This window comes from Emys orbicularis, chromosome 7 (assembly GCF_028017835.1).
Source record: "Emys orbicularis isolate rEmyOrb1 chromosome 7, rEmyOrb1.hap1, whole genome shotgun sequence".
NCBI classification, from domain to species: Eukaryota; Metazoa; Chordata; order Testudines; family Emydidae; genus Emys; species Emys orbicularis.
The window spans coordinates 51,120,779-51,133,026 of record NC_088689.1 but is presented as its reverse complement, the minus strand read 5'-3'; the positions used below and the strand labels follow the sequence as shown (position 1 = coordinate 51,133,026).

Below are 12,248 nucleotides of genomic sequence, written 5' to 3'. Positions count from 1 at the left end.
TATTCCCACTTCCTCACTTGCTACTGGTGAATGAAAATAGTGACTGAGCATATGTAAGTCTGCCCAACAGAATGATGCTCTATTCACAATTTACTTGAAGCGTATAGCCAGGCTAGAGACCAGATTCTAGTTCACAGGAGTGCTCCCTATTCTGCCTGACACATCTGTATAGGGCAGAGCAGAGTCCCTTAGATCAGTGCTCTTCTTCCTCCCTGCTTTAAATATTAGTAGAACACCTTTGCAGTGAAATACCATTGTCCCTATCACACAGACTGTGGCAGCGGGGGGAGGGGAGAGAAAAAAAGTCCACTGAAATCAGTGGGAGTTCTGCTGTCAGCTTCACTGAAAGTAGGTGCAGGTCCAGACTGAGTATCTTCTCTTTTTTTCAGCAGTCAGAGAGAGGTGAGGAAAGGAGAAACTGGTGCTCCCCATATCTGAGCAGATGTGGGGAGGAGTAAAAGAGAGGGAGAACATCCCAAAGACAATATGAAAATGACCCACCCAAGTCCAAGGACAAAACACTTCGGTGGGAAGCCACTTTAAACACCCTCTAGCAGCCACGATGGATGGTGGCAAGGTTTAGTGTGCTGGGTCTGTTTTCCTTGGTGCCCTCTGGGAGTTCTTAATCTTAAATATCAGCGTCTAGCTAGTAGGTTTTGTCTCCTCTGGTTATGTGGCCTTATGGATTTCTGTCTGCTGAGCAGTCTTTATTTTTGAGTTAAGACATGTTCTTTGGAGGTGAAAATGAAAAAGTGAAAAGAGAGCAAAATAAAAACAATTTTTTTCTTTCCAAGCTTTTGGGAAAACATACTTAAGTTAAAAGTCTGGAGCAGATCATCTACCATTCTACAAATCAATAGGAAATGGAATATTAAAAGAATGAAGAGAGACTTTTATACCTTGATTAAATCCTTCCTCCATTCTTGGATTACAACTTCATTTAAGGTTTTTTTTCCCCACCTCTTTTAGCAACTATGACTTTACTTTTGGTAAATCAATATAAGATTTCTTTTAATTTCGCATGGGGAGCCAGCTGAAAAAAATATATACAAACTCCAAACTCATTCCAGACACCATAGCCAAACCTTTCCCTCTGTCTCTCTTAATTCCCAACAAATCTTTGATGATATCTCAGAGTCCACTATGAGGTCTCAGCTAGTCTGGTAGTCTTGTAAGGCCAGGTGCTGTCATCAGATCTTATATACTTCAGGTCTTTTCCAGCATCTGAGAAGCACAATGCATTCTGGAGCACCTCAAAACCCCACAGAGCTCACAAGATCTTTAAATAGCAGCTACCAGCAGGAATTACCAGACCTGATGAGATTTGTAAATGGATTTTATGAAATTATATCAAAGGACCATTGGAGTTCAGGGAATGAGAAGTTTGACTGGCTGCTGGAGGAGAAGAGAAAAACACAAGAATGACCACATTCTGACTGGGGAGGGAAGCAAAGGTTGTCATAGACATTACTGTATTTAAAGAGAGAAAAGGAAGCAGGGCCTTGGGTCAGGTCAAGGAGATGGGGGTAGAAGAGAAAGCTCTGATTGAGTAGAAGGAAAGGCTTTATGGAATATGGGGGAAAATGGGGAGAGAGAGGAAGAAGATATAAAATAGGAAGGAGCTCAAATAAACTGAATAAAAAGTCAAACATTTTATCTGAAAGGAACCTTCCAACCCCACTGAGTTTTGCCCATTCCTATATCTAATGCATCACTGTGATACAGCTAGATTTCATTAATTAACGTTTTGAAGGGAGGAGGCACAGACTGTCTTTTGGAAAATACTTATCAATTCAGTTGCCCTTGCTCCAGCCAATAAATTATGTGGCTTTTTTATGATTATTTTTTATTTACTTTAACTGGAGCATGCTGCTTGCCAGTAAGGAGTCTCCAAGCTCTCACAATGCAGAGGATCACAGACCATCCAAAAGTTTAGCTATAGAAAATTTTTCTATTAATTTTTTTCAAATGACACTAAATGCAACATTCATAGAAAAAATGTCTCTTCTTATTAAAGTAGGGTATATATGGTATTAGTAGGTTTGTTATGGAACTCACTCATTCCAGGCTCAGTCAGATAGCTGTAGCGCTTACGTAAAGCAAGAGAGACAAAGCTTTGACGCCGGTCTGTTTTCTCCGTCTGCAACAAAACACATTTCCACTTGGTACCTTCAAATATTGTGAACAGCTTGATTATGATATCTCAGTATAGTGGGCTAGATCATACTTGGACTACACACCTACACAAGGGAATAAGAATCCACTCTTACAGCTTGACGAAGGTGCACAGGAGGAAGCAGGGCTATATGGTTGCATTTCCCCCTACATAGTAGATGATAGGCAATGGGCAAATGCTTGGCTCCATTCCTGCTTGCTGGCCAGTGCAGCTAAGCCATTTTTGGGAAGAGGGGTAATAATTAGCTGGTAATATAAACCAGCAGTAAATTACTAATCCTCTGGAGGAGGCAGGAAAGAAGGGAAGGAATTGTAAGTCAGAGGGATATGTCATCTCCCAGGTATACTTCTGAGGAGGTGCTATGAACACAGTACATTTAGTTCAGGGCACTGTCTAAAGTCACACTCTAGCCCCATATTACATAAATACTGTAAAATCCCATTATCTTTTGGTAATCTATTCCATACTACTTAAAATGGCATGATTTATTTTTCTGTATTTTGGCTAGAAACAGAAGCATCAACATAAAAGACTACAGATACAGACATAAAACATTAATAAAGAGTATAATTTAGGCTGATCAAATACCTCTCCCAACATTAATCTGTCTTGAAAGCACATAAACCACAATGTACGCTTGCTTTAAAGTGAGTACATTAAGGACAAAAAAGGCATGAAAGGGTTTTTTTTAATATGCACAAAATGCAGAGATGTATATTAGAAAGCAGAATACAATTGCTAACTAGTAAGTTGCATCATAAGTTACTGTGTCTAATGGCATAGCAGTTACTGTGGTATTTTTGCAGCTCTATTTATTATTATTAAAAGTCATTCACAGAAATCACTTCATTTGATTATGTCTCCAAAAATATAGTTTGTTTGGAAAGAAAACTATTGAGATACCTATAAAATAACTCACCAGGCACAAGTCAAATGAAAACCAAATGATATGGTTACATTTTTGATGTATTGACTCTTATTTGATTTTAGTCAGCTGGTGACTAATGTTATTTATTAGCAGTCAGAAACAGAGGGCTACGCACAAGGAACTCTTCTTCTGATAAAATGGATATGTATCTGATGTTTCTGTACTAGGTTTTCTATTTCTAGTGTCTTAAAACTCACTGTATCCCTTAGTGCATAAAATAAATTTCATCTCCTGACCTGAGACAACTTCATTAAGATTACTAAAGAGAGATATTTTCTGTTAAAACCTGTGACAAGGTGTGGATTTTTAAAGCTGTGGCGATCTGGAGCTTATTTGAAAATAGATACACTAAAATAGTTAGAAATTACTCCTGGTTATTTTGCCTTTTTTTAAAAAAATAGGGGTTATTTTCAGGAATGAAAATACAATAGGCCAATGTTTAAAGGGTATACAGAAATACAGTTTAGGGAAATACTGAATGTTTATTAAGATAAGAGGCCTAATTCATCCCTGGTGTATGTAATGCCACTGACTTCAGCTATCTGAAGGATGAATTTAGCTTATATGTTATAAATTACATAATTTACATTCTAAGCATAAAGTGAGCTGAAGTTCAGAATATTAGCATATACTGCATTTAAATTTATAACATATGATCTTATTTCATCACATGCCTGCACTTTTATTTCTTGACAACAGAACATAGATGTTTAGTATATATTGTTAATATTCACTGCTGTAATTAAAAGATACTGTAACACTTTTCTAGAACATATTTATCTTTCTGCACTAATTCTGAAGAAAATAAAAACAGAAGAGAGTGTTTATATTACCTCATCATCTTGATCTGACTCTGTTTCCTTTTGGTTCCAAGGTGCATTGCAGAGACAAGGAATATTATAATGGACAGCAGGGAAAAGAATATCAGGATATGAAAAGGACCAAGTTGGGAGCACAAAATGCAAGCTGATTTATAAGCCAAAGCAAACCCAAAATGTCAACATAAAAGAAAAAAAAAATCTTACATCAAGTGCAAATCAACACGACATTACTGAATGCATAAAATCTAGGAACTGAAAGCTGAAGCATGAGCTGTAAACAGAGGACCCAATCATAAAAATAATAGGAACTTGACACCACAGTAACAAGAGACTTTAAAAGCTTTCTATGTACAAAAAATTAATACAACATAAATTTATAACAGCCTTAATCATATTACAAAGCATTCCCATTACTAGCATTTCACAGGATTTCTTTATGAGCAAAAACAGTTAAACTAAAAGTTAAACAAAACAAAACAGAGTGCTGGCAGAAATACCTTTTTGTGTGCTGGAAGAGTAATATTTAAGTTGCAAACAGCTGTTTGTGGCAGTCCTTTTGTAGTCTTTGGTTCTTTCAAAAATGATAAACGACCACAAGGCTCTTGGCTGGTGTCTCTAATCTAGAAAAATTTATCATACAGTAGTTTGACTTAATTGTTTGAAATTAGGGTGACCAGACAGCAAGTGTGAAAAATCTGGATGGGGGTGGGGAGTAATAGGAGCCTATATAAGAAAAAGCCCCAAATATCGTGACTGTCCCTATAAAATCGGGATATCTGGTCACCCTATTTGAAATGTGTGTTTTTGCATTACATTTAACATGGTCTGTTTCCCCCACAAAGAACATGTGAGAAGTCGAAGTCCCTGAGGGGACCTCTTCTCGCAAAAAGAGTGTTGAGTGTGGCTCCCATTGGAGACCATCAGAATTAGTTTGGACAGCTAGAGAAAGCTGTTGCAGAGTAACAGGTGGTGTTCCCTTCCATCAGAAGCTATCTAGTAACCACATCAATTGAAGACCAAAGGAACTCAGCCAGAACCCAACTTGCAGCTTTTCATGGGATAGAAAGTTGTAACTACAATTAGACTATTTGGCCAGCCTCAGGTTTTTGTTCCACTGCAAACAAGTTTCCAAAACGGTTTCCAGCACCAGTGCAAGGCACCGTGCTGAGTGGCATCATTCCAGGAGAAATACTCCTGTAGGTAAATTGGATTGAGTTTTCAACCCACCTGCATTTCTCTCTGCCCAGTTTTGTATATGCAATGACTTGAACTCACAAAAGTGACCATGACTTTCATTTGCACCCACAAAATAGGTGATTACATATGTGTGTGCACTCTCTTTTTGGAAGCACTATCAACTGCACATGTAAAAACAAGAGGCTAGGGCTGAAAATCTGGATCATGTATTATCTCACTCTTGTCATTTGGGTAGATGATCTACCCCTTGAAATAATGTACCTTGCAGCTAGGAGGCCTAAGAGAACAGGTCTAATCTGAGGCATGGTTCTGGCAAAGGACTGTGAATCAGAATAGCATGTATTCTGATCCCAGCTCTGACAGTGATTCCTTCTATGGTTTCATGCAAATCACTTATAAACTCTGTTCCAAATTACCTACCTGCTAAATTATAATAATACTTACTTCTCAGGGGCAGACTAATCATATTAGACAGAGCCAATATTACTACATGAGGAAAACATTTCCTCAACTAAGAACTCTGTGGGGTTTATTTTTACCTTAATAGAGAATGGCAGTCTATTTTCCTTGAAAGCATAAAAATTAAAAACAAGCTGTTGTCCTCCTTTTGTCAAAGGGGCCAGATTTCCATAGCAATCAACATAAATGGGTTTTCCTTCCAGAACCTATCAAAGCAACAAGACAGAAATTGAAAATGAGTAAAATCTATTTTAATGGTATATGATACATGCACAAACATATACCACCATTTCTTCCAACATCATAACTCCTCATTTAGCTAGGAATGCATCGACTTAACACATGTTCAACACTGATCTAATTCAACAGTACTGTGGTATTTATAATATGACATTATAAGTGCAGCTGATTAATTAAAACTATTTTTTAAATATTCTAATTGCGAACGTTAGTTTTTAAAAATATAGCTCCATTCAATATATATGGATATCTTTATAATTAGCTACAGCATAGGATTCTCTGAGGGAAAAGTGTATATTACATGATTTTTCACAAGACATGCCCTTTGCCTCAAAAATCCCAAACCAGCCTGAGTAACTCAATTGTGTGCTGGAGATCTCTATGTGGACAAGGAGGGAGGAATTCTAACCCACCAAGCTATGAAGCAGGAGTGCAGCTGCCATAGGAACTGCAACACCCCCTGACTTGAAGTGGTTTCTATTATATACAGTGTTTACAGTTTAGTTCAATGGCACTCAGCACCCCCGCTATAAAAATTGTTCCAGCACCCCTGGCAGCTGCTCTACAGCAGCTACTCCAGAGTCCTTTGCATTATCTCTCCACTCCCAATAGGCAGAAGGACTGGAGGACTCATGTAAAGATGGTTTCTCAAGTCCTGTCCCTTTATCCTGCTTAGCACACTTCCAAAGAGTTTCTTCACACAGCCTCACTGTCAGAGGTGAAAGTAAGCTGGACCAGTCCGGTATGGCATACTGACAAGAGCCAGTACACAGCCGACCGTAACTGCAGGGGGCAGCTTCCCCAGGCGGGCAATTTAAAAGGGCCCTGGGCTCCCAGCAGCGGCCGGAGCCCCGGACCCTTTAAATCACCGCCAGAGCCCTGGGGCTCCCAGCCGCTGCCACAGCTACAGCTACCATGGGGCTCCGGCAGCGATTTCAAGGTCCCGGGGCTCCCGGCTGCCACTACTGCAGCCCCGGGCCCTTTAAATCGCCATCGGAGCCCCGGGTAGTGGCAGCGGCTGGAAGCCCCGGGCCCTTTAAATCGCTGCCAGAGCCCCGCTGCTGAAGCCCCATGGTAGTGGTAGCTGCGACAGCAGCTGGGAGTCCTGGGCCCTTGAAATTGCTGCCAGAGCCCCGGGGCTCCCGGCCGCCGCCACAGCTACAGCTACCATGGGGCTCCGGCTGTGACTTAAAGGTCCCAGGGCTCTCGGCCACTGCTACTGCAGCTGGAGCCCAGGGACCTTTAAATCTCCGATTTAAACGGCCCAGGGATTTAAAGGCCCCACCCCTTCCATCCAAGGGACCCCCGCTGCCCGCTCAGGACCCCGGCCCTGCAGTAAGTCCCTTACGTATCAAAGGGGTAGCCGTGTTAGTCTGGATCTGTAAAAGCAGCAAAGAGTCCTGTGGCACCTTATAGACTAACAAACGTATAGGAGCATGAGCTTTCGTGGGTGAATACCCACTTCTTCGGATGCATGTAGTGGAAATTTCCAGGGGCAGGTATAAATATGCAAGCAAGAATGAGAGTAGGGCTAGAGATAACGAAGTTAGTTCAATCAGAGAGGATGATTTTACGTAGGGAAAAGGATAAATGGACACAAATCAGATATCAGGAATGGCAATATACAAAAACCTGTAGGAGAACACTTCAACCTCCCTGGCCACACAATAGCAGATTTAAAGGTAGCCATCCTGCAGCAAAAAAACTTCAGGACCAGACTTCAAAGAGAAACTGCTGAGCTTCAGTTCATCTGCAAATTTGACACCATCAGCTCAAGATTAAACAAAGACTGAGAATGGCTAGCCAACTACAAAAGCAGTTTCTCCTCCCTTGGTGTTCACACCTCAACTGCTAGAAGAGGGCCTCATCCTCCCTGATTGAACTAACTTCGTTATCTCTAGCCCTACTCACTCTTGCTTGCATATTTATACCTGCCCCTGGAAATTTCCACTACATGCATCCGAAGAAGTGGGTATTCACCCACGAAAGCTCATGCTCCTATACGTTTGTTAGTCTATAAGGTGCCACAGGACTCTTTGCTGCTTTTAAGTCCCTTAAGTTACTTTCACCCCTGCTCACTGTAAGCCTTCCTGTAGCTGGCTTATAGTGGTTGTGGACCTCTTTTGTGAGATCCTGGCACCCTGCCTGCTCTTGTAGAGTGGAACCAGAGCATAGATTCTCTACACCCCTGAAGGAAGGGAATAATCTGAGCTGCTGCTAATATGGAATATACCTCGATATCTTTACTTCTTGCAACTTCTTCAAAATTCTCTTGTTGCTCCAAAGTTTTGTCCACTTTATCATCAGTCATGCAGAAGCAACGCAAATTAGATTCCACGGGGTCATTCATTTTGGCAAATATCACAAACTTGGCCATATAAGGAACACATATTAATTCCCTATAAAGTTGTGTGGCGAGGCCGACAGTTTCTAGTACCTGATGGCAGTCTGCAAGCCAAAATCTGAAAGAGAAAAGACAACAGGAGTTTGTTTCACAAACCACTGGCCAAAACTTTATAAAGAAACTCTGTTGCATCAGCAAAGAACAACTGTGGTCTCTGCTAATGGTGACGGGGCAGAATGGAGATTACTTTTCAGGGAAGGCAAAGAGAAATCATTGTGTTCGTTGGCTTCCATGACTCCCCAGCCATTTTGGATGAATGCAGTTTCTGCAAATTTCCCACTGGCAAAGGCAGAGCTTTCCTTACAGTGCTTTAGATGAGTGAAAGTGAGGTGGTCTGCGTTGGTGGAATCTGCATCTTTGGGTGACCCTTTGTTGGTGTCTCCTGTAACTGCTCATTCTGAGTACCCTTCAGGCCAAACCTGGGTAGATGGTGTGATTTTTGTGGCTAAGTGCCATCTAAATTGTATCTTGCATTGTACTTCTGTGAGGTCCACCAGTACCCATATCTAATCTTCATTAAAATAAACGATCAGCCGCACTCAGAGTGAGATGGGAGGCCATATTGAATAATGTACAGCCAAATCCATGGTCTGCAGTATAGAAAACTCATGGTACATAAATTGCATATGCAAGAAAGGAGGCCTTGCTACAGGACAGATATTATATTGTCTCCTTCTCTGATTAAGTTTCAGAGCATGTTGACAATTAGTACACCCACAAGTTAGGGACGTTAGGGGGGCAGAGGAAGACATTCTTCCACAGTATAAAAGAGCTTGTTATGTATGTAATGACCCCTCAAACCAAACAATTTTATATAAACTTGGTTTGCAGTCTTTGGTTTGTATTTGCTGTTTGCTGGCCATCCAAAGGTTGAGTGCAGCTCAGTGGTCCGGGAACTTGTGAACCACTGTCACATAAATGTTCAAAACCGGCACAGAGAAAGAGGGATTTTTTTCCTTTCCTGACAGATGATTTGTGTGGGAAATTTCCCAGGGCATAGTTCATGTTTTCCCAGAGAGCAAGAAAGGATGTGCAGAAACATTATTTATTATAACAAGTGTGGCAGTGACTGCTATAGTGAGGATGCATAACAGTTTCCAGTACTCCTGAGTTCAGTTGCTCGTAACTTTCAAAACCATTCACATTTTGGCCAAAGTTTTCCAGGCTTGGTTTCTGGACGTAGCTAAACATAGCAGTATAATGAGAAATGTACTAAAGGTATGAAGGAGTGTTTGGGAGAGCAGCTATGTACTTTGTAAATGTTATACAAAAAGCCTGTATGGTATGGTACTGTAATTTTAGAGAAACAGTATGTGAAAACTGCCATTAAAGACTGTTTCGTAATGCATACGAAGGAGCAGAGCTAAGGTTTCACGTGCAGTCTGAACCATGGCGTTTCCTAAACATGGAATGCTTAGCTGTGCAACATTAATGTCCTATCAAAACACCTTTTCTTTTTTGAAGAATTATGTACAAACTCCAACAGTTTGCTAAGCCTGTGAACTACCAATAAAAGACAGTGATACTAAGCTATTTTTGCTATTAAAAATGGTACAGCAAGTTACTGGGCCAAATCATCAGCTGGTATAAATCAATACAGACAATAGAGCTACTCCAATTTTCACCAGCTAAGAATCTGACCTTTTATTTCTTTATAAACCTTATTTAAGAACCATGGAAAGCTGTGGGGAAAAACCCTATTTTTCCTATGTAAGGAAACAAATAATTGGGTCTGTTTGGTATTTTGCATTCCCATACCTGGCTGAAACGTTGGTCGTGAAAGAAACACAGTCATTTATAAATGTCAGTGGAGTGGTTCCTGTGATATCTTCCCACTGAGCAGGTGAAGTCCCTCCTATGAAAATAAGTCACACGTAAATCATAAACAATTTTATTTTAAAATCAAACATGAACCATGAATCTTCAAGCTTTTTTTTAAATGGATTGCAGAAGAACACTTTCACACTGAGTTCTTTTGCTTCACATGTAAACAGAAGTTACTATTGCTCTCATACATCTGAATAGTAATATAATACATACATATCTGAAACTGATTCTAATGTAGAAAGATACACATTCTGGGTAACATCCTGGCCCAACTGAACTTAGTGGCTAGACTCTCACTGCAATCAATAGGATCAGGACTGCATCCATACTGGATTTTTATCTATATGTATACAGTTTTCAATGGAAAGACTCAGTGGCAGTCTTTCCAACAACTTCCATGGGCTTTGTATCAGGCACTTGAGTACTATTTTTAATCCTACTGGTTTCAATACTTGGAACAATCAATGGCTTTCCTCACTGGAAAGCTACATTTGAAATGCATAACAAATGAATGAGGATGCCTTATTGTTATAGTAACCTTTGCAAAGAGTAGATTCTTGCCTAACCTGTAATGCTACATAAAAGTCGAAGGCTAGGTGTGGTGTCTCCTTTGTATCCATTGGTCACACCTTCTCCTGAAGGGGGTGGCACAGGAATTGTCATTGTTATAGGTTTATGAAATTTTCTTCTTCTTGGTTCCACAGTGACAATGGGGCTGAAAGTTGCTTTGTTTCCGAGGATTTTTTTGACAATCTCATCTGGAACTGGTTGAGCCTGTCAACATACAGAAGTAATTTCATATCTTGAGATAAAAATCTATGTTAGTCCAGCAGAGTCCTTCCAAAATGAGAACTCAATTCTTTTTATTTTCTGTTTGTCCTGTTTTACTTCTTCCTTGGCCTTCTTAAAATGTGCCTTTCCTGGGGCTCTATCTACACAGTAATCATTAATGTACCAAATTATAGTGAGAAAAGCAAAACAATTCTTGCATCACTTCTGAACTAAAGTTCAACCAAAAAGTAGCAGAAATCTCATAAGAAATCTGTTCTTATTCAATTTCAAGTCCAATTTCTAGAACAAATAAGTTAGGATAAATTTTAAATCAGACATTTTGGATGCTTTTATGAATCAAATTGTTTCATTACTTTTCCCGAAAGTTTCTCACTGGACAACAGGGCACTGATTTGTCACCTGTTCCATTATCCAACTGCACTATATGGTGATCTGCAAAGATGATGGTTAAAATGTTTCACCAGCACAAGTTCCAAGCAAAGCAATCTAAAATTAAGCTCCAATTTAATGAATCCACCAAATCAACTGGACAAATAATTTTGTTGTGAAAAATGCCAACACCCCCCAATAAATGATAATTAGCAGAAACCAGAAAGAAGGAAGGTTTCTCTAGATTCTGTGCTCCATTTTTAAGGAAGCTTTAAACCACCTCACAGATACATATGGGATGTTCTGCAGCCCAGAGTAGACATAGTCTTAAGCACTACAGCCACTCCCATCCCCAAGCATAGCCCTGTGCTATAGGGGACAGCATAGTGCTATGTATACTAGCCATAGGTTGATCTTCTGCTACAGAAATTCTCTCTGGGCCCACTGCAGCTTCCTTACAACTTACATGAAGAGCTCCTGGCTGGGGTGGAGAGTTGGTGTTACAAGGATTTAGAATAATAGATTCCAAGGCCAGAAGGGACCATTGTGATCATCTAGTCTAACTCCCTGTATAACACAGGCCATAGAACTGACCCAAAATAATTCCTAGAGCAGATCTTTTAGAAAAACATCTACTCTTGATTTTAAAATTGTCAGTGATGGAGAATCCACCACAATGCTTGGTAAACTGTTCCACTAGTTAATTATGCTCACTGTTAAAAATTTACACCTTATTTCCAGTTTGAATTTGTCTTTTTCTGTTAGACTGAAAAGCCCATGATCAAATATTGATTCCCCATGTAGATACTTATAGACCGTGATCAGGTCACTCCTTAACCTTCTTTGTTCACCTAAATAGATTGAGCTCCTTGAGTCTATCACTATAAGGCATGTTTTCTAATCCCTTAATCATTCTCGTGGCTCTTCTCCGAAGGCTCTCCAATTTGTCAACATCCTTCTTGAATTGTGGGCATCAGAACTGGACACAGTATTTCAGAAGTGGTTGCACCAATGCCAAATATAGAGATAAAATAA

The 12,248-nt window shown here is 40.0% G+C and overlaps 1 protein-coding gene across 3 annotated transcripts in view; it reads right to left on the bottom strand.

The window, feature by feature from the left end:
- The window catches only part of ANK3 (ankyrin 3), a 305,045-nt gene that overhangs the window by 39,369 nt on the left and 253,428 nt on the right, over positions 1 to 12,248 (bottom strand). For 2 of the 3 annotated variants that reach the window (XM_065407162.1, XM_065407163.1), the window contains 6 exons: positions 10,619 to 10,826; positions 9,984 to 10,080; positions 8,055 to 8,283; positions 5,662 to 5,787; positions 4,423 to 4,545; positions 2,059 to 2,140 (listed from right to left, as the gene is read on the bottom strand). In XM_065407162.1, coding sequence (XP_065263234.1) covers positions 2,059 to 2,140; positions 4,423 to 4,545; positions 5,662 to 5,787; positions 8,055 to 8,283; positions 9,984 to 10,080; positions 10,619 to 10,826 — 865 coding nt within the window. Of the gene's footprint in view, positions 1 to 2,058; positions 2,141 to 3,937; positions 3,965 to 4,422; positions 4,546 to 5,661; positions 5,788 to 8,054; positions 8,284 to 9,983; positions 10,081 to 10,618; positions 10,827 to 12,248 lie in introns of all 3 variants that reach the window. The other variant, XM_065407161.1, reaches the window with a different exon arrangement.